Genomic DNA, 27,450 nt, shown 5'->3' on the forward strand with positions numbered 1-27,450 from the left:
GGGGACAGGTGTGGGAGGGCACGGGGACAGGTGTGGGAGGGCACGGGACAGGTGTGGGAGGGCATGGGACAGGTGTGGGAGGGCACGGGACAGGTGTGAGAGGGAGGGCACGGGATAGCTAAGTACTGGTAGGACACAAACACAACCCCCTGCTGTAAGGAAGCAGGACTCCTGCAACTGTACCATGTGTTACACAGACTGGACACACGAACCAGAAAGGGTCAGTGAGGTGACAGGGATGGGACAGAATGTCTTTCTTCATAATCCACAGAAGAATGTTCATTTGGGTTTTGGAATTTATTTGCCTGTAGATTACATTTGTAAAAGCTACACTTCCTGGCTGGTAAGATGCCTTGTGAGGAACCGCAATCACCACACCAGCCTGATGTCCCGACTTCAACCTCTAAAGCCAAGGAAAGGGGCAAAGAGAGAGCTAAGTCCACAAAGTTGTCCTCTGGCCTTTACATACATACCACGGCAAGCACACGGGCACACATGTACATGCATGCACATACACATACATGATAAATAATAAATTTTAAAGTTACACTTACTGTTTGTGGTGATTTGAATGAGAGTGATCTCCACAGGCTCAATTGTTTGAGCACTTGGTCCCCAGCTGGTGGAGCTGTTTGGGAAGAATTAGGAGGTATGGGGCTTGCTGGATGAGTCACTGGAGGTAGGCTCTGAGGTTTCACGCACCCACACCATTCCCAGGTAGCTCTCTCTGCCTGCTCCTTTTGGATGAAGATGTAAGCTCTCAGATGTTCCTGTCACTATGGCGTTGGCACACCATGATGGACTCACTTGCTAAAATGCCAAGGCCCAAAGAAACCCTTCTATAGGTCGCCTTGGTCGCCGTGTCTTATCACAGCAACAGGAAAGTAACTGAGATACTATTTACCCATCCATCTCACCTATCAGCCATCGACTGGCCTAACTATATAGAGACAGGGCTCATGTAGCCCAGGCTGCCTAGAATGCTCTCTGTGACTAAGGATGAGCTCGAACTCCTGATCTTCTTGCCTGCATGCCACCACCCAAGAACTGGGATTGCAGGCATGTGCCACTACCCCGACTTTAAACTTACTGTAACAGTGACCAGTCTAGCAAAACATGCCCATTGGCGCAATAGTGGCATGAACATTTTGGGAGGAACCAACCACCTCCTGGTTGGATGTATGGTCCACTCCACAAGACAGACCTCACGGACGGCACTGTTAACTGGGCCAGGAACCTGTGGCTGGGGAGGGAGAGGCCCTAGGAGAGAACACGCTGTTATTATTGTACTAAATGGACATTGCGTTCAACTGTTCCCTAAACACTTCCCTTTATCGCCACAGGACAGGGTGACAACCTTCATCAGCAGAGCTTTCTGCTGCAGTGGATGTCGGCCGACACAGCCTCGAAGCTGGTGATGGTGCAGAGGACATGAGACTGGAGGGTTCAGCCCTAAGTGGGGCATCTGTGTTATATCCCCCACTCAAGACTCAAGGCTCATCATGGGGACTCGGCACAGAAGGACCCTGGGAGGCAGAGGCAGTACAGGGCTCCTGTGAGACACTGCTCTCTGAGTGTGACAAGGCTGTTACAGGCACGACCTCACAGTGGGTGTGACCACTTGCACAGGATCTATACTGTATCAAGTGAGCCAAAATTCTAGCATGGATGGGGAGGAGCTGACCAGGTTCCACCCCCTAGCATTGACGGGGAGGAGCTGACCAGGTTCCACCCCCTAGCATGGATGGGGAGGAGCTCACTGGGTTCCACCCCTAGTGTGGACAGGGGAGGAGCTCACCGGGTCCCACCCCTAGCTGAAGAGCTCCTGTCAAGTGCCTGCCGCAGGGGGAGGGAGAGCTGATTTTCTTCAGAGGTGGCTCCTGAGAGGTTGCCCATACTCCAGGGGCCGGCCCTCCGCCCGTGCACATACCGGCAGCACTAAGTGGACTCGGGGTTTAGACAGCACATGGAGTGAGTGGGAAGGGGGTGCAGGAAGAGTTGGAGCAGAGGGAGTTGGGGGGATTGACCAAAACATGTTATGTTTATGTATAAAATTCTCCAAGGATTTTTTAAAAAGGGAGAGGAAAAGATGCCCCGGTATACTGGCCCCATGCACAGACCCCACTCAGGCCGTACCCTGAGGAGACGTGCCTGGGAGCAGGGGGGCGAGCTGAGAATGAGGAGCGGTAGGAGCTCAGAGGCCTGTTAAATGGAGAAACCAGTTCTGCTAATGAGGCTGATGGGTTAATTGCTCTCCGCAGCAGCCCAGCAGCCCTTCAGCAGCTTCCCACAGACTGTCCGGGAGCACTGGAAGCTGCCACCAAAGTCAGAAGCCAGTGTGTGGGATGCAGCTCCTGGCAGCACCCTGAAGAGGCGCTGGGAGGGCCTCGAGGAGACAGCAGCCTTCCCCGTGGGTCCTCTGGGCCCAGATCCCATGTCATAGGCTACCGGGAGGTGAGGTCCTTACGTACAGTGTCTCACACACGTGCACATGCTTACACACAGGTATGTGTCAGGGTGAGAACATGGGTAAATGGAATCTTGGCTGGTGGCCCTTGAGGCTGCTGGACCTCACCCTGGCCTCCAGGGTGGCAGTCGAGGCCTCTGAACTTCCTTTTTCATGGGGGATTTTAGAGCTGGCCTTGGCCAGAGCCTCATTGCCTCAAAATGAATCCCAACTGTGGATAACAACTCTCTCCTGGGCCTCGACACATCTTTCTTCACCAGGACGGTCTAACATACATGCATGCACACACGCACGAATAGACAGACAGATGGACGGACAGACGGACAGACACCGCTGAGTCACTCTCCCCATGTATTGCCAGAGCATTCTTGGGGTGGAGGTAAAAGTCAGGGAGATCGACTCCCCCTACTCCAAGGAGGCCTGCCTCTGGCGGACAGGTACCCACCCTCTGCTTCTCTGCCCCTTCAGCTCACCTCTTTCCCTTCTGCTTGGCTTGGCACACTCCCAAGGGGACAAGGGTGGGTGACAGGAGCCAGGAGTGACCACACCGCGTACGGAGGGAAGAACTGTTTCAGATGTCATTTAGGAATCAGTGTGGCCCTATCTGGGCTCAGTTCCCAGTTTCCCCTTCTCTTCAAGGCTAGACAGTCTTCACTTCAGCCAGCTCTCACCCCTGGGCTCTTCGCTCTCAAAATGTGCCAGTCTCCGGCTGCCCATCTGAGCCATGACGCTGTGCAGTGCAGCGGACCCTACCAGTCCCAAACAGAGACAGGAGAGGGCCAAGGCCTCATCCCTTGAGCCAAGATAACAGGTCAGCGGGCCCCATCTCAGCCACTAGAATGGGATCCAGGAATTTTCTTTCCCAGAAGCCAGCACCCATGCACTGCCCACCCCTCCTGGCTCGAGATGTCTCCTAAGCTCCTCGCTGGACACTTCAGAGCCCAGCGAGCACCGTAAAGACCAATGCCGACTCCTGCAGAATGCCTGTCAAACCCTTGGCCTGGGTCCAGGTCTGAGGCTGCCCATTCTGAACTCTGCTCTGAAGCAAGGCAGCCAGACCAAGTTACCAATGGCTTTCCCCAGAGCCAGCCAAGAGCATGCAGCAGCATCTCTCCCTCCTGCTGAGACGCTGACCCCTGCTGGCCACCATCCTGCCCTCTGTCCGCTGTAGGGCAGCTTGGTGCTTGCAAACCTTCCAGGGCGCAGGGCTCACCGCCTTACAATACTGCCTGCCCTGCTCAGGGACAACAGCGTGATGGCACCTGCCATGCAGACCCAGCCATGTCACCTGAGCAAAGGAGATAAGGACCAACCGAGGTGACCTAGCAAGAATGCTTGTTGTAATCAGTCAGGGTGTCATGTCACCCTGCAGCGCAGGATGGCCTGAAACTCACTTCCAGCTCGCGTCCCTCTCTGCTCAGTCCGCCGAGTGCACCGAGTGCCGGCAGCTGTAGCAGGTGCCGCTGTACCCAGTTCACTCCATCCTTTCCTCCACTGTGAGGCTGTCGCTGGTAATGTTCCCGTTCTACAGGTGGGAAACATGAAATATGGAACTGGGTCATCTAAGGCCATATAGTTGGGAAGTCAGAGAGTCACGGGCCTGGGGCATAGATCAGATTCCCTGACTCTGCCGCCTGTGCTGGGGACTTCATGCCATAAGTCCCTGCAGGCTGGGTCTCCCACCACCAGGACCTGCCTCACTGCTGCAGGCCCTTCTGGAAGCCGGGGGAAGACAGACAGACAGACAGACAGACAGACAGAGAACAGAGCAACGTCTACAATCCAGGTGAGCCCTCGCAGTCCTATATACCAGCTTTGGCCGGGACCCAAGCCTCCACTCTGAATCATGGCGTGGCACCACTGCAGGGGAATGACTTTTCCCTACTGAGCCATGGCCCTTCGTGCCCAGGGGACCCTGGTTCCTCAGGGTCACAGCAGGGATGAGAAGAGTGAGCTGCAGTCCTTCACCTGCCTCCTCCTGGGAACTGCCAGGTCCCTCCTCCCCACCTCCACATACAGAGGCTGGGTACAAATAAATAAGACGAAATAAACACGTTTGTCCCTGTTAAGTTTCATCTTGTTAGATCTGCCCCATCGCTCCAGCCTGTCAACTCCTTTTTATATCCCAGCTCTATCTGGCGAATTTGCCACCCCACCCCCACCCCTGCTCTGTGACATCTGCAAACATGATAAAGTAGGGAAGCTCGCTGTCTCCAAGGAAGCCCTCCTCCTTCCTGAAGCACAGGCCTGCACGGATGCATGCGCTGTCCCGTGCTCACACTTCCCTCCTGCCAGCTGGGCTCATCTCTCTCAGTCACCATCAAGATCTCATTCGATCCAGGGTGCCTGGACCCAGGGTGGTTAGGCCCTTAGACTGTGCGCATATGGGCCTGTGGGCTTGGAATGTTTGATGTCAGAGCTGCCTGTCTCTGTAGCCTGTGACCTGCCGTGCCCTGCTGGCTAAACTTGGGGCCAAGAAACCAGCCACCTGGGTATCTCTGCTTGGCTGGGACTGTATGCATTCCCTGCTAAGAACGTAAATGTAAATGAGGTGCAGGACTGTGGCTGTGGCAGTGGCTACTTCTGGAAAAGCTGCACAGGTAAGGCAGCCTTCCTGTCTGCGGACCTGGACCTGCCGCCTCTCTGCAGGGGACGTTGGCCTGGTTTGGTGATAACTGTGGCAGAAGTGACTGGCCTGGAAATTTCCAGCTGCAGCCCTCACTACAAAGCTCAGCAGACACCACCATGGCCTCTGCACAAGGCTGGGCAGAAGGGAGGGAGGGAGGGAGTAGGGAGGGAGGAAAAGGAAGGAAGGAGAAGGGAGGGAGAAAGAGAGGGAAAGGAAGGAAGGGGAAGGAAGGGAAAGGAAGGAAGGAGGGTTAAGAAGGACAAGGAAAGGGAAGGGAAGGAAATAGCAACTGAAGAGTTTGCAGGTTCCCGAAGAGGCCAGAAGATGGTGTCAGATCCTTTGGAGTCAAGGTTCCAAGCAAGCACTAGGAACAGAACTGGGGTTCTCTGTAAGCTCTGAGACACTCATCCTTCTCCTTTATTTTATAAACATAGTTTTTAATTTTGTGTGTGTGTGTGTGTGTGCTATGTCTGAATGTGCACATGAGTGTAGGTACTGATGAAGGCCAAAAGATGGCACTGGATCCCCTGGAGCTGGAGCTACAGGTGGTTGTGAGTCACCTGATGTAGGTACTAGGAACTGAGCTCGGGTCCTCCGCAAGAGCAGTAAATGGTTGCCATGTGAGCTGGCCTGGCCTCCTCCATTTGGGATGAGGAGATGGGGTTGGCAAAGGGTTGAGGATCAGCCCCACAGAGGGGCTCCGGGGATCAGGACCACTGCCAAGGCTACCGGCTCCCAGGCGGGGGACTCCCTCGACGGGCTGGCTCCAATGCCAGTTCTGTGCACATGCTAGTATTTGCAATCAAAAAGTCCAGCGGCCCTTCCAGTGTGCTTAAATTAGTCCCCACGAAAACCAAATCATTTCATTTGCAGAGAAGGGCTTAATTGCCGGGGGAACGAGGCAAAGGGAATTCTGTTGCCTGTTTTCATCGAAGAAAATTACTGTACTTTCCCGTCTCCTTACGAGACAGAAGCAGCTTGCAAACCGTCACTAGCAATGCATCTCCTGGCCTTGCTCCTCAGACTGTCTGTCATTCTGCTCCTCAGTTCCTTTTTCCTTACTGGAGACTGGTCTTGCTCATCTGCCCAGCCTGGGGCAACACTCTCCTGATTTATGGAGTGGCTGCCCATGCTTGGGTTCCTACACACACTCTCAGTTCAATGCCCTACCCACATTCCCCTTGAAAAGCTATGCACACGTCTGCTCCTGGCCTTGCAGCCAGGAGATGGTCATGCATCCCCAGGAGACACCTCCAATGAGCCAGCGGGGGGCAGTCCCTCTGCAAAGCAGTGTGCAGTGCTAGGATCTCGTTAGGTAAAAGGAAGGGACTGAATCCCTCGGGTTAAAAGGAAAAATCACAAACAAAAATCAAGTCAGTCTGAACAGAAGCTGGAAGGATTTAGACTTAGAGGCTCAGTGCCCAGCTCTTCTGGGATGGAGATGTCTGTTTGTTTATTGAATATTTATGGAGTGAGTGTCTCTTGCACCAGGTGCTAAGGACTTGGGCACACTTCAGGGAAAGGATCAAAGATGCACATGGCCATGAGAAGCGGAGACTGGTGCGGTGCTGGCAGATACACTAGGTAAACCTTGTAATAAGCCCCAGGGGCTAGAAAGATGGCTCAGCGGGTAAGAGCACAGACTCCTTCAGAGGACCCAAGCTTGGCTCCCGGCACCCAGGTTGTGACCACCTATACCCATAGTCACAAGCACATGCCCACACAACACACAAAATTAAAAATAATTTAAAAAATATGTAGCAAGTCAGATACTAGGGTAGAGGAAAATCCTGGAAGACGAGAGGCATAGGGGTACAAAAGCAACCTCAGACAGGGAAGGTGAGGGGGAACAAGCCTGAAGGAGGGGAGGAATCCCTCCGTCTGGGGGACGGAGAGTAGGTGAGCAGTGGGTGCAAAGACCACGAGGCAGGAGTTGGCCGTTGGGGTCCAGGCAGTGCATCTGGGAGAGACATTATCACCTCCCTTTGCAGAGAGGCTGGCCAAGGTCCCCAGCCACAGCAGGACATGGCTGTCCTGTGGATGCTGGCCCCATGCCTTCCCCATCTGAGTAGAGATGACATCAGCCTCTGGGGAAACCACGCCCATTCAGGCTTATGCCTCTGCTGTCCCTCCTGTGTCCTAGGGACCCGCTCCTGGGGACACGGTTGAAGAAACTGCCTGGTGTCCCAAGGAGAACTTTTTGGTACAATTGGGTGACATATCTCCTCTCCTGTCCCTTCTGTTTAGGAGAGGCTGACAGGATAATGGATTTGAGCCTCCATGTGGACCTCAGCGTGGGGATTTTTGAGCTCAAAGTCAATGGTGTATTAACTAAGGGGAACAGCTGCTACCCAAGTCTTAGTATGAATCAGTGACAAATGGCTGTTTACCTTCCTCATGAGTAGAGAGCAGCCTCTGGAAAGCAGCTCAGAGCTCCTGCATGGATGGCCCTGCTGTGGTTTGTGGGGTAGCGTCTCTCATCCTTCTGAGGCTCCTTCAGTGGCGTGCACATCCCCCGGAGGGCTGTTCATCTCTCAGGACAGCGAGGTCAGCAGCCTGGGACGCTGTGGACAGAGCCATTGAAACCCCCAGGGCTAGGCCTGCAGTGAAGCTGATAGAATGCTTCCCAGCAAATCTGTCAATCCCAGCACTAGTGTGGTGGGGTGCACCTGTAATCCTAGCACTGCGGTAACCCAACGTGGTGGGGTGCACCTGTAATCCCAGCACTGTAGTAACCTAGCGTGGTGGGGTGCACCTGTAATCCTAGCACTGTAGTAACCCAGTGTGGTGGGGTGCACCTGTAATCCTAGCATATGGTAACCCAGCGTGGTGGGGTGCACCTGTAATCCCAGCACTGCGGTAACCCAGCGTGGTGGGGTGCACCTGTAATCCTAGCACTGTCGTAACCCAGCGTGGTGGGGTGCACCTGTAATCCTAGCACTATGGTAACCCAGCGTGGTGGGGTGCACCTGTAATCCCAGCACTAGTGTGGTGGGGTGCACCTGTAATCCTAGCACTGCGGTAACCCACCGTGGTGGGGTGCACCTGTAATCCCAGCACTGTAGTAACCTAGCGTGGTGGGGTGCACCTGTAATCCTAGCACTGTAGTAACCCAGTGTGGTGGGGTGCACCTGTAATCCTAGCATATGGTAACCCAGCGTGGTGGGGTGCACCTGTAATCCCAGCACTGCGGTAACCCAGCGTGGTGGGGTGCACCTGTAATCCTAGCACTCGGGAGGTAGAGGAGGAAGCTGAGAAGTTCAAGGTTAACCTGGGCTACTAAAAACCCTGTCTCAAGCAAAACAAAATAAAAAAAAACCCCTGCTAGGTCATAGCTTTGTCACTAGGATGCCCCCAGCCCCCACCTCTGTCCTGGGAGACTGCTGTGCTCTGAGAGGCAGGCTGCTGTGAGTGCCAGCTCTGTGGCCTTTTGTTTCCTATTATGTTGCTGTGAATTCTGCTCTCCCAGCAGCTTCCGAGCCATAGAGCAATGGGTTAGCTCGGACAAAAGATGCCAGAGACAGAAGACGGCCAGGCAGACTGGCTGTAAACACAGATAGCTAGGCTACCTTGTATCTGAACCACTAGCCTTGGGGACCTGGGGGAGATGAATACCTGTAGAGTAGCCATAGTCTCCTAGAAGCACCCCCTTACCAACTCTGTGCCCACCAGCCCATTGCTAACGCCCCGGGCCTGGATGTAGGAGCATGCCAGCTCTGTTGGCTTTCCCCTCCGGGGCTGTTCAGCACTCCCGGGAACCTTGGATGGGGCTCATGCCGCTTCATGCAGCGTATCTGAAGCCCATTGCCAAGGCAGCATGACCTGGACCAGCCTTCTCATTACTCAACATTGCTTTGGGGAGAAAGGGAAAGCATTATGAACAAAACCACATCCATTTTCAATAAATATTTTATTCTTCCAATAGTCCCACCCCAATACAAAAGCTTCTTCTAGCTGGAGCCTGAACAGGAAAACAGGCCTTGCCACAGGCCCCTGTGCAGACCCCAGTCCTGCTGATCACCCAGACACAAGCAAATGAGATATTGCTAAGTGGAGATGGTGCTTTATTAAGAAACAGAACGGTGACAGGTCTGAGAGCGGGCGTTTGTGCCTTTGGAGGCAGGCATGCCTCACACCCACCCGCCGCCCTCCTGGGCTGTGGGTGAGGCTGGCTGGATGAGTTGCTGGAGTCTACCTCTCAGCTAAAGAGGCTCCCCATTGGGTGTTTCAGAGCAGGCCCTCTACTGCACAGCAGGCTAATGGCCCACGCTGCTCCATGTAGCCTGAAGGGGGCAGTGTGCAGCCACAATGCTGCACCCCACCAGTGCCCTGTTCCAGCTCAACAGCCAGGAGAGGCGTCGTCACAGTAAAATAAGGTGGTGAGCCTGCAGGAGGCTGAGGCTCCGCCCTGGTTCAGGGCTGACTTCTCATCTGGAGAGGCACTGAGGCCCAGACAGCTGGGGCTGGACCCTCTACCCTTTCCAGATCCTGGCCACCTATTCCGTCCCTACAGCTGGTTCACCGGCTAGCATCTTCCCCTTTGGGACAAAGAGGCCCACGCAGCAGCAGGACAGGACTCCTCCCTCACCCTCAAGCTCCCTGGAAAACACTGCAAAGGCACGCGGACCAAGTGCCACCGCTCCCCTGCTGCCCCAGCCCACCACCCGACCCACCTCCCAAGCGCGGGGTTGCTGTCTGGCTTTCTGGGAACCTCCAGGGTTCCAACCACTGCCCGTCTTTCCATCCAGGGAGAGCCAGCCCTTCTCCCCTTTCTGTCGGGAAGACTGGCATAGAGGAGCCTCACCCCGCTCTCCCTGCTCCCCTAAGGAAGCCCACACGTCCCAGAACTGAGACCAGGAGGGCAATCAAGGCAGGTGTGAATGAGCACCGAAGGTCTGTCTGTGCCCTTGCCCCAGCTGGGTGGCCAGGCCAGGCTGGCTGGAGCAGGCCCTTTCCTATCGCTCTGAGTCAGAGAAGGAGGAAGGTTTAGTCCATCTCCACACCAGCATGTCCTCCCCTGCCACACGATGGGACTCGGTCTGGATTCGCGATTCATTGGAAGCCAGGAATTCCACAGCACGGTCCCACACGCGCTTCATGCGCCGCCTGCAATGGGAGGGTAGAGCTCAGCAGGCATCAGGCTGGCACGGCCTACCTGTCCCACAGAAGGGTGTTTCTAGGCTCACTGCACCTGTCCAGCTGGAGAGCAGAGCACTGCTCTACCAACTCCGAGCTGGCAGTGGTGGGCACCCAGGTCTACATGGGGACTGTGCCTCGCTCACCAGCTAACCTGCACTGTGGAGGCTGCACCCAAGTCTAGCATGCTGCCTATCAGAACTGTCCAGTCCTGGCACTGCGGGGGAAGGCCAAGAGACACCTCTCCGGGAGTTAGAACCAGGGGCTACTTCCTGCTCTGTGGGTTCCCCTTCCTAACAAAGAGGTTCCAGGACGGGGTGTATATGAGTGCCATATCTTCCCTTTACGGCCCCAGTGGTACCAAGGCCACCGTCCCCATGTGTGGGGAAAGAGCAGGTCTGAGTGTGGGGGCAGGGCCTCCAGAGAGAACACAATGGAGGAAGTCATTTCTCCGTGGGAGCCAGATGGCCTCTGCCTTTGGCAGGCCAATGCTACACAGTCAAAAGAAAAAGCTTGAAGGATGAAGACGCCAACCTTTACGCCAGGTCCCTAAGGATGCAGTGCCTCATCCATAGGAAGGGACTGACCAGCTTCCGGCCAGCTCCTCACATCTCCACCAGTCCCCTAGGTGTGCCCTTATCCTGGCAGACAGGTTGCCCGGGAAATGGGTCATACTGCGGTGGTGAGACTCTTGGTAGCGCTCAGACCCCTATGTTCAGCTATGCGCTGAGCAAGCCTGTGATGTGGGTGACCTGGCTGCAGCAGAGTGCAGTGTACCAGCGTGGCAGACTTCAGGGCCACCTCCTCAGCATCTGTCCCCTTTCCAAGGACCCGGAACTGCCCAGTGTCACATGGTTTCCTATGCTTCCTTCTCTAATGCTCCACCAGGGTGTAGACTTTGGGTCTTCCACAGTGCACAGCAAGTGACCCATGCGTGGGGGTGGACAGCTACAGGGGAGCCCTCTGCAAGGCTGTGGAATCCCATTGTATGAGAACAAGGCTGCACAACTCCCAGCAGGAGTCTAGGTGCAGCGAATGGATTCCCCTGAGAGATAGAGTCACCTGAAGACCCATAGCTGACCTCTAGGAGCAGCAGTGGCTCCTGTGGACAGGGACTCCCTGCCAGATGCATGCATGTTGCTGGAGAGCAGCCAGGACTTGTGCTCACCAGAAAAGCATGCTGCCACTAAAGCCAGCAGCAGCACCGGTTTAAAATGGCTCACAAGCAGGGCACAGTGACTGCTGGTCACACCACACTGAGGAAGCTACCGCACGATGACTATCTGTTCAAGGCCTGCCTGGGCTTAAGTGAGACTCTTCTGCCAGTGGCTGCACAGAAAGGTGACACACAGGTGACAAGACCTGGGGGAGCACACAGCAGCTACCACAGCAGTCTTGAGTAAGTCCTTTCACCTCCCAAAGCCTGGGCTTCCCCTCCCTTCCGTGCAACCCTCTCTTAGCACCAGGATAGTGTGTGTGTGGAGGCCATACAAGCTCAGGGGACGTATGGCAGGTGACAGTCAGCTAGAGAACAACCTAGTCTACTCTGACGGGCTGCAGTCTATGCTGACACTGGGCGGGGGGGGGGGGGGACCCTGCTGGGTGCCCCATCTACTCCAGCAGGTGTACAATTTCATGGTCGTGGTCATAGAGCCCGAAAAGCTCCCTCTGTCCCCTGGCCAGTGACCAACTCAGAGACAAACTGATGCTGGCCCAAGGGAACCACAAAAGGGGGTGTGCCCAAAGGCTGATGGGAGGTTTGCTCTTGCTTAGAAGACAGTGCCTGAAGTCCACTGCTCCTGTCAGCTGGGACAAGGCAGACACTGCTGTGGCTGCTGGTGGCCACCACCTTACAAACACAAGGTATGCAGACAGCATCCAGGAGGACTCACAGGAACAGGAGACCCCTGCAGCTGGAACCACCGAGGGGACTAGGACTCAGCCTCAGCATGTTGACTAGAGCCCAACTGGCACAGTCTGCAGAGGAGCGGCTGATGCCCCTTGCCCTCCTGTCTAGCTCCTCTGCCACTCCGAGTCAAGCAGGCAAGGGGCAGGCCGCAATTCCCAGGAGGCTAGTCACATGGCTCCCTGCCATGGGTCTCAGTGGACCTCCCCCAGCAGCAGGACTCACCGACTCTGTGGAGGGATGAGGGTGTCTCGCACGTGGAGGATGCCCACATACGGGTAGCGCTCCATGTCCTGCTCCCAGTCCACATAATGGTCCTGGACCACATCTACGGGAGAGAGGGAAGTGGTCAGCAGCAGCCCAGCAGGCGCGGGCACCCTTCCGCCAGGGGACACGCACCTATAATCTTCTTCACCATCTCGTACATGGCCTGTTCTTCCTCCTCTAGCTTCCGCCATCGGTACTTCAGAAGGATTAGGAGGCCCCACAGGAAGGCCAGGCCTGAAACACAACGGAACACCATCACTTCCTGAGCAAGGACAGGCTACAAAGTGATTATCTTTCTCCAGCGGCTGTCACCTGAGGGTCCCAGGTACCCAGACCTCAGGCCACCCCGAACTCACATCATCTTCTCCCTCACAGGCTGGAGCCTGTGCTGCATGCAAACATACATGCCAGGCCTGTGTTCTGAGAAGCTGCAGCTGGTGAAAACACCTGGCCCAGGGGAGGCACTGCATGAGGCAGTCTATGATCTCCGTGCCCCAGCTGTCCCTTTTAGAGACCCAGCTACCGCTGGAAGGAGACAACCAGGCTCCCTTTCCTCCTGCAGTCTGTATTCACTCTGCTTTCACCTCTGCAGAGGTTTGCCGTGTTCCTCCTGCATGGAGCTGCTCTGAGCACTGGGAACCTGACTGGGCCACTGGAAGCAGCAGAGGCCGACTCCCACAGGGCCCACTCCTCTCAGGAGGCTGTTGGTTCCCTTTCCTATGTAAGCTACGCTACAGATCTAGCCATGAGTCCGTGAGGGTAGAGACAGCCAAAGCCGAGGCCGTTCTGTTCAGCTCCTGCTTTATTAGCTAGCTCCCGGGAGCGTGAGGCGAAATGACCCTTCAGTGCCTGACTCGTTCCTCATGCTCAGGCAGCCACTGAGCTGGGCTGCTGGCAAGAGGCGCGATGGGAAGGGACAGGAGAGCAAGGCAGGCAGCAAGGACTTACACCAGAAGAAGATGAGCACGTGGGTGACGGCAGTGAGCAGGGCACGGCTCAGGCGGCAGCCAACACCCATTCGGGGCCGGGCAGACTCCAGGCAGACCACTTTGTCCACTGTAGTCACCAGCTCAGACGGGTCTTCCCCTTTCAACCTGAAACAAGCTGGGGTCAGTAAACATGCTGGCCCGACCTCGCCTCAGCCTGCAGGCAAGGCCACCATGGAGGGCTGGGGCCTCTCTTGCTCAGAGCAGCCTGAAGGGCCTGGCTGTGCTCCTTCCTGCAAGCCCCACACTGGCTACTTAGGAAGCAGCAGCTTTAAAGATGGCAGCGAGCTTGAACCCCTGCCGCTGACGAGGCGTCCCCCTCTGCCAGGTCTTTGGCAGCCTCTTTCAGAGTGCAGAAGATTAAGCTGTAAATTGGACCCCACCTCCCAGCACAGAGAAACGGAAATGTGTTACTGAATCCCTGGCTTTGCACGAGCGTGGAACTGAAAGATGGAAGCTGGGCAGTAGCGCTCTCCCTCTGTGAGGAGCAGGCGCGAAAGCTGTTTAAGTGTAACCCGTGAGGCCCATGGCAACTGGGATCCACCAGACCCTGGCACCCTGCTTTGAGCCAAGCGGTTGGTGAGGCATGTGAGGATGTGCAGGGACACCGATGCCCACCCCATGCTCTCTCTGGAATGGCTGCTACGTGACGCCCCATTTTCAACATGGCTGTCTGAGCATGCTCAGCCACCCTCCAGCTGCCTTCCCCAGCAGGAAAAGGCAAGTGACATCATTCTTCTGTGCTGGCAGCTCCAGTGCGTGCTGTGGAGGGGAAAATCCGTATTCTCCTCTGCCTTTCACAACACAGGAAAATCGCTCAGCCGCTCAGGGCAGCTGCTTTTAAGCCATTGGATCTTAATCGTGCCACGCATCCAGTTACCGAGCTTTAGGCCGAGCAGCCAAGGGGCTGTGTGGATGCAGTTTGATGGAATTAGTAATTTGGGTGGATTAGAGAAAAAGAGAACAAAACCCTAGAGTGTGTGTTAATATCAGGAGCTGGAACTGGAACAGAGATTCCGACAAAGAGCTATGGAGGAGACTGTGCGGTCCCACGCCTTCGCAGGGCAGGCATCTCCAGGGCTGCTTGGTACAGGCTGGGGGCTCCTTCCCCACCGCTACCTTTGCTAATAGTGCTCGCTAGCAATGGAAACTCAGGGAAACTGCCTGGTCAGAAGAGAAGTCAGCACTTCCCATACTGAGTGAGAGCAAGGAACAGACAATCTCCTTCCTCGGTGAGCTGGTCGAAGGCAGCTACTAGAGGAAGGACTGACAGATGAATTAGCAGGCTCGGACCCCAACATCTGGACTGAGCAGTGCAGCTCCCTAGTCTGAAGCACCGTGCCTGCCCTCTGCTGTCTCGCTCCAGGTCTTGGGTACGTGAAGAAGTCCGCACACGGGGAGGACAGTGACAGCTCAGCTACACTCACCAGATGCCCACGTCCTTGTTGCTGCTCAGTATCCAGGTCAGCGCGGCCTCAAACTTTGCAGAGGGGCTGCTGGTCACATTCTGTGGGGTGGAAGATGGGGTTAGTTCTGCCTCAGATGCAGCTGCCAGGACAAGATTCTGAGGCTGGATTGCAAAGTCCTCTCCCGTGCCCACCACATGGCTCATGCACAGAAAACAGGCAGGGAGGAAGAAGGCCAAGAGGATGATGCAAAGCACAGCAGGCAAACAAGGCAGGTCTGAGGCAGCAAGGAAGGCATTAAACAAAGGCTGAAGCAGCAGCCAGCAAGCAGGCACAGCCGGCACCAGAGGAGTTGTGGGTGGGGGGGGGGGACGACACAAAATAGCACCAGGGTTGGAGGCTGGTCCTAGCTATGCAGCCTCCGAAACTCCCTGGCCCTCTACAGACCTGTTTCCTCATCCATGAGGTGAAATTAAACTACACAGCCCTTCAGACCCTACTAACCCTGAAGCTATATAATTCTACCACATACAGGCACAAAGAAAGGCAAATGGAAGCTGAGCAGCCAAAAGGAGTCACAAAGGACAGGAGACAGAGGGCAGGTGTGCCTCCCAAGGGGCAGGCCTGAGGACCCTTTGAGGTCCTATGAAGAAGGGGCTGCCTGCCATGGCCATTCAGCTGGTAAAGGGGCCTCAGGTTGGACCAGACCACCTGCCCACACTCAGCAAGACTAGCCCTGGAGCACAGTCCCCTCCATGGTGGCCCAATGATTCACTAAATCTAAAAGAAAGAAAATCAAAAGCCGCAAAGCAAATACAAAACAACAAGGGAAGGAAAAAATAGGAAGCCACAGCCTTGCAGGGAGCAGCAGTGCAGGGCCCGACAAATCAACAGGAAGCTGCAGCCTTGCAGGGCGCAGCAGTCAGCCTACTCACAGCTATGTACTCCTGAGCCTCCAGAACAGGAATGCATTTGCTTTTTAGCTTCTCTGGATTGCCGCACTCAAAATTACCTAGGAGGGGGGAAAGACACATTCAAACAGAGAAGAGGTGAAAAACCAAACCCTAGGAAAGGGCCAAAAAATACAGAGAATCAAGCCATCAGCTCTGATCAGGAGCATTGGCCCAGCGGCACCCAGCTTCTGTGGGGCATCTTTACTCTGCAGCAAGATCAAAAGCCACTTAGCTTGGATCGATTCCAGATCATTAAAGCCTGACCTGCAAAGCAGGGCAGCGATTTGCATTAAATGACTGAAAAGCTGCCCAATGCCAAAGTCTGTTTGTGGCTGATCCTAGAAGGATCAGACAGAGCGCGGAATGGCGCTATAAATACACACAGCCTGGGAAAAGACAGGCGGGAGGCGGCCACCAGACTCTGATCCGGACACATGCTGGAACCTGGAAGCCAAGCCCATTGTTAGAGATCCTGGGGAGTGATGCCCAGAAAGGACCCAGGGAAGATGAGAGTCTGTGGGGCGTCAGGTGACATGCCAAGGGCAGCTCCTCTAAGCACCCGAGAGGCTGGCCCCACCTTGTCCTGCCAGCCTTCAAGGCCTGGGCTAAAGACACCTCTTGAGATGCCCCAGCAGACCTAAGCGTGCTGCTGCTGCGGCTGCAGGCCCTCCTCCACAGGGCTTCCCGCCAGGCTCTGCAGGGACGGCATAGGATGAGGCACATACAAGGTGTCTGACACTCATGCACAGCCTCACCTGGAGGCTCAGCCTGGCCAAGGGGTGTATGTGTGTATGTGTATGTGCACTGGAGAAAGGAGCAGTTTTTAACTTGTCTCTAACACAGCCAAGTCTTCCTACTTCAACACTGCTCTTGGCCCTGCGTTTTCTGAGGCTGAGGCAGCTGCTCTGATCCTCCTGCCACACCTGGACTAGCCTTACCCTGGCTGGGCACCTCAAGCCCTGATTGGTTTCTTCTGTCCTCTTTCCATCTCAGAGCTTGGCCAATGAGGCTTAAAGATGATTTCTGCTTTAATGGCACAGCATCATCCAGCCGCTGGGCCTCTGTCTTCTCGGAAGCCGGCTCTCACAGCACGTCATGGCCTAGCCTGCTGGACTGGGCTCCAGTGGCCTGACACCCGACTTCCTAACACTACTCCCTATTTTCCTGCCCATTACTGCCTGTCATTTTGGTGTCCTTGCCTGCCCCTCCCTGCACACACACACCCGGGTCGAGCTGTGCTGGCAGAGTATTTTCCTAACAGCTCTGGCTATGTCACTGCTCCCTGCAGTGTGGCCCATTGTCCTATAAGAACACAAGCATCCACTTCATATCCTATCAGGGCCAGGACAACACCCAGGCCATGGCTCATCTCTAGCAGGGGAAGGGGAAGGTGTACTTCCTAGTTCCTCTCGGCATCAGTGAACTTCAACCCTTGCCTTGAGGGCAGCAGGGGCCAAGGCCCTGGACGGCATGGCATATGGGAGGTGACGGGAGCTGAGAACTAGCGTAGAGTGGAGCAGCCCTACGGCAGGCTGCCACAGACCACCTGGGCCTTCCTACAAACAAGGAGACCGGGACCAGTGCCTCAGGTCCAGGGGTCTTACAAGGCCTGCTCCCTTCCAACCAACACAGGGCCCCTTAGCAAGTGGGGGGAGGCAAAATCTTGTACTTGCTAAAAGGCCCATGTGTTGGTGGACCTAAACCTCGAAGGAGAAGGGAGATCCAGGTCTATACTGCACGCCCACAACGCTGGGAACAATGAGTTTGAATGGTGGGTAGGAAACTGAGGCTTGGCAGTGGTGGGCTGTCTTGGCCAGACTGACCGGGGTACTCCAGGGCTGGGGGGCACTGCAGGGCTGGGGGCTACTCACCTGCTTGGATGGCCAGGAAGTTGTACAGCTCGTGCAACAGCTCCAGCAAGGCCGCCTTCTGCTTGGCCTGGCAGAACTGAAAGGCAGAACAGTCAAGGGTCTGCCAGGGTCTGCAGTCACACTGCCATGTCCATCTGGACAACAAGGAACACCTCTACGCTTTAGGGCTTTCTTTTTTGTTTTCTGAGACACAGAATGGCTGTGAACTGGTTATGTAACTAAACTGATCTTTGTGCCTCTCCTGTCTCCACTGTCTTGTGCCAAGCCTGCTGTATGCAGTGCTGGAGATGGGGCTCAGGGCCTCAAGCGCGCTAGGCGTCACTTCACCAACTGCACACACCCAGCCCCACCTCCTAGTTCTACATGGGAGAAATCTGCAGAGGGCTGGCAGGGAGACTCGGTTCTGCGGCATAAAGACAGTAACAAAGGGATGGCTACCCATGGCTCTAGCTTGACTTCTTGAGAAGGAAGAGCAAGGAATGGCACCACAGCTTGCAGACTAGAGGGGACAGTGCGGAATGTCAGTGACCGTGGGAAGCATGGGGCCTTGCCTGAGTGGGGACTGCAGTGGGGACTCCACGTGAGCTCACGCACAAACCACTTGCACGGGCTGACACGACCCAGACAGAAGACGGCCTGATTAAGACAACACACCCACGTCCAGCCTGTCCCTCATTCTCCACAGCAGAGGCAGAAAGAAAAAGTGTCAGAACCCTCTGTTGCCGACAAGACTAAGAACACTTAGCTGATACTTAAATACTTATCTGGATTTTGGGTGAACCAGGCCACCCAAAAGAAACTCAGCAAGAACCTCACTGGGGCCAAAAAGTATGTCCCTGCCTGCCTGCTCCTGGGCCCACCTGCCATGAAGGCCAACAGTGCCCAAAGCAAGCAGAAAATGAATCTTGTGTGGCTATGGCTGTCCTATTGCAGATGTGGGGTTGGTTACAAATCCTCAAAGTCTAGAGCCCAAAGTCCAGAGCGCCAGTCAGTGGAAGGGAGTAGCTTGGCACAGTCCAGCAGGGACCTGCAGGGCGTCTGTCTGGACATGCAGATCTTGGCTCACAGAAGGACCGGACCAAATGTGCCTTTCACTTGAGGTCTCCCACCTCTGCAGATCATGAAGGACCAGGACGAAGAGCCTGTTCTGACTAAGGACAGAGGGTCCCGGTGGAAAGCTCTAGTGTTCTCATTCTTGCGTTTGTCCTCTCTGGCTGCCTGCTTCTGGAGCGCACTGTGTAATCACCAGGCCAGCTTTATGATGGAGAGCAGATTAAACTTATTACGAGCCTGGTTTTGCAGAACAACTGGGAAGCAAAAATGCTTGGTGGATGACAGCAATAAAGGAACGTCGTAAACCACCCGCAAACAGGACACATCAGAAGCCAAGGAAATAAAACCAGGGTATCTGCAGCAGGCTGCCCTTCATTAACAGAAGAGCCAATGCGGGTGCCCTACCTTGGCTAGCCCCTGGCTGCAGGGGTCTGGCACCCACACTTAATAATTAGAGCACTAAGTCATGCCCTCTAGCAGCACGAGCCTCCTCCTGGTGGATTTATGACCTGAAAATTTACTGCCTCCTCTCCTCCTCAGACCATCACAGAACCGGCTTCCTGGCTGTGCGTGAATGCTGTCACATGATTCATAGGCCGGGGCCACTCTCCTTCCCTAAACATTATTTGTGGGGAATGTGAGGGCTTCATAAAACAAATCGAAACATGGGCTAAGAGGGCTAATTCCCCTCAACTGGCCCCCTGATGTGTCTGTCAAATCTGCAATCAGAACACTGCCAGGAAGACAGATGCACACCTGAGGAAGGGCAACCCTGAGATCTCATGTTAGCCACCAGCAGCCCTGCATTCCAAACAAGTGGGCTGGAGAGGTGCGCCAACCCCCAGGCCCTGAACTGCCTCGGGTACTCCCACTGATAGGCGAGCATCGGTAAGAAGCCCAGGGCTGGATCTGAGGAGCTCAGTCCTCAATATTCAGTTTGACACAGACCTCACAGAACACGATGTGATTCTGGTACAATCTGGGAAGCTCTCCCTGAAAAGGATCCTATAATGACCTGGGAGTTTACCTCCCGGCAGAGGCTCGAGTTTTCAGAAGAGTAAAAACGGCAGAGAAACTCACCTCATCTGTTTTCCTCTCACAGTCCACCGGCAACAATTTCACTGAGATCAAGAAAAGAAAGGCAGAGATTAGCGGTGGGACTCAAAAGACAACAGAGACTTCTCAAAATCCAAGGAAAGTAACACGAAGTGGAGCCGGGAAGACGCCATCCCACACTGATGCATGTACAGACGGACAGGAAGACCCAAGGGGTTCCCCGTGCTGGACCAGGACACGGAGAGCTGGGACCTCATTCAGGCTGCAAATGAGCGCCAGGTTCTTGGGTGATTTAACCCCTTGGCACCTGTTTCTGTATCTGTGATATGGGTTCCCCCGGACCTTCCTAAAAGGGAGTGCACACAGCTGTAATCCCAGCACTCAGGAGGCTAAGGAGGGGGCTGCCACAAGTTTGAGGTCAGTTTGGCCTACAGAGAGGATGTTGTCTGCTCTTGCAGAGGATGTGTGTTCGATTCCCAGCACCCACATGGCTGCTCACAACCATCTCTAACTCCAGGTCCGAGAATCCAATGCCCTCTGCTGGCCTCCTTGGGCACTGCATGCATGTGGTATAGATGCACAGTAGGCCAAACACCCATATGCATAAAATAAAAACAATGGCCTTCGCCACTTAACTCAGGGAGTTAGGCTCAAGACAACATACAGACAAGTCTTATGCACCGTAAACGACAGTATGCCAAGTAAGAACACTATTTTAGGAGGGAACTTGAGGAAATCCTGGCTATGAATTCTCAAAGCTTGTCTTGAATCATCCTAAGCAGCGAGGAGCAGCACAGTAAGAGGTGAGGTCCGGAATGGCCACAGCCCAGCACAGTGCGCTGGCATCAGGTCGGCAGATCTCTAGGAGGCCCACACACTATTCCAAGCTGATAAGCAGCTCCAGCCACGGTGGAGCAGTCCTGTGGCCGTTAGCCCAAACGGCCGTTTACCTCAACACCTGCCACAGTGAGCCAGCCATTCCTGCTAGGCGTGGGAAGACATGAGCTTGACTCAAGGCCGGCAAGAGTATTAACCACCTTCATGCTTCGCAAAGAATATTAGCAACCGGAGAACTCAAGTATCCTTTTATACCTAGATTTGTTATAAAATGATCTGGGCCTGGTGACTCAGCTAGGGGAAGTTAAGGCAAGATCATAGGTTCAAAGCCATCCTGAACCACAAAGTGAGTTCAAGACTAGCCTAGGTAACCTAGGGAGCCTCTGCTTCTAAATCATTTTCAGAAGTCAGCTGGTGAGTGTAGCTCAGTGGTAGCATGCTTGTCTGACGTGAGACCTGAAATACATCCCCCTAGAGCAGAGGAGGGAACTATCACGAAAACCTTTTTTCTTCTTCTGTTAGAATCAAGGGTAACAGGCAGCTTCCCTTTGGAAACCACAATCCTCGGCTGTCTCCTGCACCCCTCCAGGGATGTGGAGTCATATACCTGAGTGTGGGCAGAGATGTCTGGTAAGCTGCCTGGCTCACAGGCCCTCTCCCAGCACAGCCTTAAGCACCCCATTGGTAGGATCAGTTTAAGCGCAAAGACTCTCCCACACCTGTGCCACAGGCAGGGCTAGAATCCTTTGGACAGATGAAGGCCTGTTTTTTTGGCGCTATAAAACTCAGGGCACAACGAGGCACTCCCAGGCGCTGGGCGATTCTCTGGAGCCTTCAAAGGGGCTGTCAAGTGTGAATGAGCAGGAGGTGAAAAGGGAAGGAAACCGAGGGGCAAGGAGTGGGCCTGTCTGTCAGGAGTAGGCGTGTAGCTCTCTCTCCTCCAGAGGCTGTGGAAGAACTCAACCTGCCCCTAGCAGTGGCTGAAAGGGAGACACTAGCGGGGAGAGGAAGCAGAGAGGAAGATAAAGTGGAGCCCAAAGTGCTGCAGACGCTGGAAGGAGGAAAGTGAGAGGCAGTCTGTGCCTTTGAGCCATCCCCTCGCCGGCCCGGGACGTACTGTTGTCCTCCGCCTCCTGCGGCGCCGAGGGCTTGCCCATCTTCACCCAGAGGATGCCCAGAAAGACGAGCAGCAGCCCCAGGCTGGCCCAGAGCAGCAGGCGCGACAGACAGCGCTCCAGCCGCCGGCCCGCCTCGGGTCGGGCCCGCACGGCGCCCGCGGAGCCCGTTCGCGTGGCCTTCAGGCCGGGGCGCGCGTCGGCGCGGAGGAGCGCAGAGGGCGGCCGCGCAGAGGCCGAGGACGGGGCCCACCAGTGGCGGGTCGGGCCCAGGGCGGCCCTGTCGGGCGTCCGGGCATCCTCGTCCTCCTCGGAGCTGCCCCGGACCGAGGCGCGGCGCCGCAGCGGCCCGGGGCGGGCGGGGTAGGCGAGGCCGCGGCTTCGGGCCCAGGGAGAGGCGGAGGCCCCGAAGTCGCCGTAAGGCCCTGAGGTGTCGGGGGCCGCGCTCGTGGCCGGCGGGGAGAGCCCGGGCTCCGCCCGCAAGAAGGACGCGGCGGGCCGCGCGCGCAGCGGCGCTTCCTCGCGGAGCCGGGCCTCCTCCCGCGGCCGCTCGGGGCTCCGAGGCCGGGCCTCCTCCCGCGGTCGCTCGTCGTCGCGCAGCCGGGCCTCCTCCCGCAGCCGCTCGTCGTCGCGCAGCCGGGCCTCGCCCCGCAGGCGGCGCAGCTTGTTGCGGTAGACGTTCCGAGTGGTGTCGGTGATGGGGCCTGGCTGGAAGCCCAGGGCCTGCAGCTCCCGCCGCAGCTCCAGGTCCGACAGGCCGGCCATGGCCAGGACACCGCCCCCTCGCCCGCCCCCGGCGCGCACCGCACCCGGAACTGCTCCCGCCGGCAGCCGCGGCAGAGCGGGCGGGGCCACGCGCCATGATGGGAAGGTCGGGTTCGGGCGCCATATTGGGAAGGGCGGAGCCTGGCGGCCAGGTCCGCCATGATGAGAAGGTCCAAGAGTTGGTTTGGTCGTTTTTGGCGGTGGTGGGGGTGTTCTCAACTCATCCCCTGCCCTCTAGTTTTCCTTTGTCTGTTAGACCTAGCGGTGTTAATATTTGATCCTAATACAGTGTTAGCGTGTGGTATATATTCAATAAAATGCTGATTTATGTTATGGATGAGCGTCTCAAAGGTGTAAGAAAGCCAACGCCAATAGATCACGATCCCTTGTCAGTCTCGGGGTGGGAGTGGGGGCTGTGTGTGACTGGGCGTGGTTTGGGTGGTGGAGTGTATGCCAGGCTCTCTGAGCCCTTATCTTGAATCCTTGACACGCGCTTAGTCAACAATGAACATCAAAACCTTGGGGGTTTGAGAGATGGCTCTGCAGTTAAGGGCACTTGCTACTCTTGCAGAGGAACTGGATTTGGGTCCCAGTACGTAAATGGTGTCTCACAACCATTGGTAACTCCAGTTCCAGTGGATCTGATTCTGGCCTCCACAGATACTGCATGAATATGGTGCACAGACAAGTGGGCAAAACACTCATGCATAAAATAAAAACCAACAATTATATAATAAGTATATAAAACATATGGTGTTTTAAAGTGCAGCACTGGGACAGACTGGTCCTCAGTGGTCACAGAGGTAATGTTGCAGGATACTGATCACACTGTGTGAAGATGTCTCTGTTTACCCCACCTGCCTGAGCAATGGCTAATAGCTAGGCAGGACTTCCAGGCAGAGATAGGAACTTGGGAAGACAGACAGGGAGGAAGGTGGACTTACAGCACTGAGGGAAGGTAGCAAGCCACAGTGGCAGAACTGTAGTATTGTGGGCTGTTTGATCATACTTTGTGAAAGGCGTCTTCTGATTGGCTTAACAAAAATACTGAAGAGCCAATAGCTAGCCAGAAATCTGAAGTGCTGGGGAAGACACCAGTGAGATGCAGAGCAAGTTGATGTACAGAATGGAAGAGAGGTAAAATGCCTGTGACAGAACACAGACTAATAGAAACAGGCCAATCTAAGTTGTAAGAACTAGTTGGAAGCAAGCCTCAGCTAACGGCCACGTCTCTGTGTCATTATTGGGGGCTGGCAGTCCAACAAGAAAGACTCACTACAACCTAGGTTAATATAAGTTTGTTTTTTTTTTGAGACAGGGTTTCTCAGTAGCTTTGGAGCCTGCTCTAGAACTAGATCTTGTAGACTAGGCTGGCCTCGAAATCACAGAGATCCACCTGCCTCTGCCTCCCAAGTGCTGGGATTAAAGGTGTGCACCATCATTGCCCAGCCATAAATGTAAGTTTTAAGAGCTAGTTGGGTGATGTGGGAGTGATTTCTTATTAATAAAGAAACTGCCTAGGCCCCTTGATAGGCCAACCCTTAGGTGGGTGGAGTAAACAGAACAGGACGCTGGGAGAAAGAAGCTGAGTCAGAGAGTCGCCATGATTCTCCCATTCCAGACAGGTTAAGATCCTCCCTGGTAAGCCACCTCGTGGGCTACACAGATTATTAGAAATGGGTTAGATTAATATGTAAGAGCTAGCCAATAAGAGGCTACCAATAATGGGCCAGGCAGTGTTTAAAAGAATACAGTTTCCGTGTAATTATTTCGGGGCATAAGCTAGAGCTAGCTGGTGGCCGGGAGCTGGGGCGGCCCGCAGCTCCTCACAACAGTTGGGAACAAGCCTAAGCTAAGGCCAAGCTTTCACACTTAATAAAAAGTCTCCATGTCATTATTTGGGAGCTGGCAGTCTAAAGAAAGACCTGTGTGTTGGGGACTGTGGCCCCCCAGACCCTGGATTTCCCGTGACCCCCGTGCCTGCCGGAGTAAACAACTAATTATGCTTGCAGCTGCTCTGAGCACGAGACAGGGGAGTGGTTACTGGAGGCTTGCAACCGAAGGATCCTGGGAGCTACAGTGTGGTTGTTGGTCAGGGAAGGCACTATATAAGCTGCCCTGGAGCACAATAAAGTTGACATTCTTGGGGAATTTAAGGATGGCCTGTGTCTGTGTCTCTGTCTCTGTGTGTGTTTTCAATCTCCATCCCCTTGCCCAGCTCATGAACCATCCCATAGTGCAGACACTACACCTGTGTTTCGGGCTTTATTGGACTGTCGGAACACCAAATCAAAACACAGAGACTTGTTAATTATGATTGTTCAGTCTTATGCTTGCCCCGCTAGCTCTTATAACTTATTTTAACCTGTTTCTCTTCATCTACATTTTGCCTCAGGGCTTTTTACCTTTCTTTTCTTCTGTGTGTCCTACTCCATGTCTGTCTGTCTGGTGGCTGTCTGTCTGTCTGGCCCTGAGAATCTCCCTTTTTTTTCTCCCTCATTCAATCTCCTTGCTCTCCTCTTGAGCCTACATTCCTCCTATTTATTCTTCCTGCTCACTAGCCCCACCTATCCTTCTACTGCCTAGCTATTGGCAATTTGGCTTTTTATTAGACCAATCAAGTTCCTTAAGCAGGCAAGGTAAAACAGCAACACATCTTTACATAGTTAAACAAATGCAACACAAACAAGTATAACACATCTTTGCCTAGTTAAAGTAATATTCCACAGCAGATTTGTTACAAAGTGACTCCAAATTGGTCATGGAGACAGGATTCCTGTGTCCTGGGCTCCCGTGGGCAGATGAGTTTGGTCAGAAGAGACTTTGTGGCATCTGGTGGAACTCCCATGAAAGATGGGGTTGGAAGATCCCTGTACCCTATAGTCTATGATTTAGGGGATGAGCTGCAGAACCTTGCAATTTGTTTTCCAATCTGCAACCACCCAGTGTGTGCTAATTCCCAATTAACATTCCTAGCCTGTTTCCCAGAATCCCCAGAGGCTGCTAAAAGGATTAGGAGAAGAGGTGATTTGTGTTAGGCCCTCAGGACAGGGCCCCAGAACACCCTCCTCTCTCACCCAAGACTTTGCAGCCTTGGGGACAGGGGCAGTGGTTTGATTCTGTGAAAGGTCTTAGTGGGAATCCGGAGAGAAGCAGGGGAAATGAGTCAACTGGAAACAAACAGTTCGTGGCCTTATTCCCACCACCCTCTTCCCCTCCCGTGGCCTTCATCACCTCCCTTCTCCTAGCAATTACTGTGGCTCTGATGCTCATTCAGTTCTCTTCCCAGCCTCCTCCTTAGGCTCTCCCTGCAGCTTTACCCAGCACTCATTGCTGCCCCCACGGCCCTCCCTACCCTCCCTGGGACCCTGGGTCATGCTCCTCTGTCAGGGTTCCGTCGTTCTGCCACTTGCTCTACCCCAGGAGTATTCAGAGCTGGCCGCATGGCTGGGAAAATTACAGCTTTCGCTCGGTCGGGCTTCTGCCGTTACCTCCCCTTCTCCCCGACTTAGCTGCTCCCATGTGGTGCGATTTCTCTCACCAAGTGTTGTTTTCCTTCGCTCTGCCTGTGTTTGCACGGCCTGCCATGGGTTTGATATAGTGATTGCCTAACACATATACCACATAATAGTATTTTATTTCTTTCTGAAGCACTGTTTGCATGACAAATGAGTTGGTAACATTTGTGCAGCTCCTTGCAGCTGTGCAGTTCAATCCATAAAGAACACGCCTCTCAGCGTCAGGACTGGCCGAGCACATTCATTCTAAGAGGCTTTGAAACCGATGCTTAAACACGGTGGATGTTTGGTGTTTCACAGACTTCCACTCTGTTTCATCACAGTGGATCTGAGGGTGCTCAAAAAACATGGACAGGACTGGGGCCACCATCAATGATGGTAACCATAGGGCTTTCTCCACTGTCCTGGTTACAGGGATACTGCTAGACACTCCTGCACGTACCCCAGACCAAATGGCCCATAGCAAACCCTACTTGTTGACCTCCCTCTAGCCTAGAGCTCAGTGTCAGGCTTCAGCTACCCTGGTTCACACTCTACCTCCATGGGTGGTTTCTGGCCTGGCCTTCCAGGTCTCATGGTCCTCAGCATATATATCACCAGACCCCAGAAGAAGCCACTTTATACAGGATCTGCCCCCAGCTCCCTGTCCACCCATCAGAAAGATGGAATTCCCATTTCCTCAGCTTCCAGCCCTATTCACCCTCTCTGGGAATTTAGACCACCGTGGTCCTTCTCCATGGTTCTCCAATCCTGTCAGCGTGCCCTCTGCCCCTGCCCCAGGTGTTCCAACTCTGTCTTCATCTTTCCTTTCCCACGGGGTCTGCCTGGCTCCTCTCTCTCTCTCTCTCTCTCTCTCTCTCTCTCTCTCTCTCTCTCTCTCTCTCTCTCTGCATGTGTGTGTGTGTGTGTGTGTATGTCAGGTGCATGGCTTCAGCCGTGACCAGTCTTCTTGATTTATTGAAGGCCAAGAGGAAAGACAAAATGCTGAGCCAGTGTATGTTTAGTAACCACATCCACACAAGCGGCAGAGGCGATGGGTTGTTGGAACCCCAGAAGGCCACCACACTGCTCCCCTCCTGCTAGGCTCTTCCTGTCTCAACAGAAGCCATCATAACAATTGCCGTAAATCTTTCATGGTTCCGTTTTTCCTCCTGCTGTAGCCCCTAGGAAACAGCACACCCATCCTATCCTCCGTAGTGCGCAGGGTGCATTCTTGACCACCTTGTGGGTGCCATCGGTTGATCTGGCTTCCCACAGGAGGTGTGGGGGCATGGGGCATGCTGGGAAAGTGCAGTCGAAAAACGGTGCCAAGTGGGGCTTAGATCTTGACTGGCATGGCTCTGGAGGACCCGGCTTCTTGTTTCCTCGTATAAGTGCTTTATGCAAGAGGGGCTGCCCTCGTGGTCTCTTTCCCAGTCTGTGGTAAGAAAGAGGTAAATAGAGTCGCAGGGAAAGGCCAGAACAGGTTCAGTTGGCAGCTCTGCC

General features: G+C 54.6%; 1 protein-coding gene across 1 annotated transcript; it reads right to left on the minus strand.

The window, feature by feature from the left end:
- Window positions 1–8,987: 8,987 nt before the first annotated feature.
- On the minus strand, window positions 8,988–22,485 carry Lemd2 (LEM domain nuclear envelope protein 2). The gene is made up of 9 exons (XM_050138992.1): window positions 21,685–22,485; window positions 19,755–19,795; window positions 17,622–17,697; window positions 15,733–15,809; window positions 14,819–14,898; window positions 13,354–13,499; window positions 12,538–12,639; window positions 12,364–12,466; window positions 8,988–10,202 (listed from the first exon to the last, which is right to left on the minus strand). Exons 1-9 carry the CDS (start codon window positions 22,445–22,447, stop codon window positions 10,052–10,054), a joined length of 1,539 nt encoding a protein of 512 aa, XP_049994949.1. The 5' UTR covers window positions 22,448–22,485; the 3' UTR covers window positions 8,988–10,051.
- Window positions 22,486–27,450: the final 4,965 nt, after the last annotated feature.

This window comes from Alexandromys fortis, unplaced genomic scaffold, assembly GCF_014885135.2.
Source record: "Alexandromys fortis isolate MF-2015 unplaced genomic scaffold, M_Fortis_MF-2015_v1.1 scaffold_9, whole genome shotgun sequence".
Classification (NCBI taxonomy): Eukaryota; Metazoa; Chordata; class Mammalia; order Rodentia; family Cricetidae; genus Alexandromys; species Alexandromys fortis.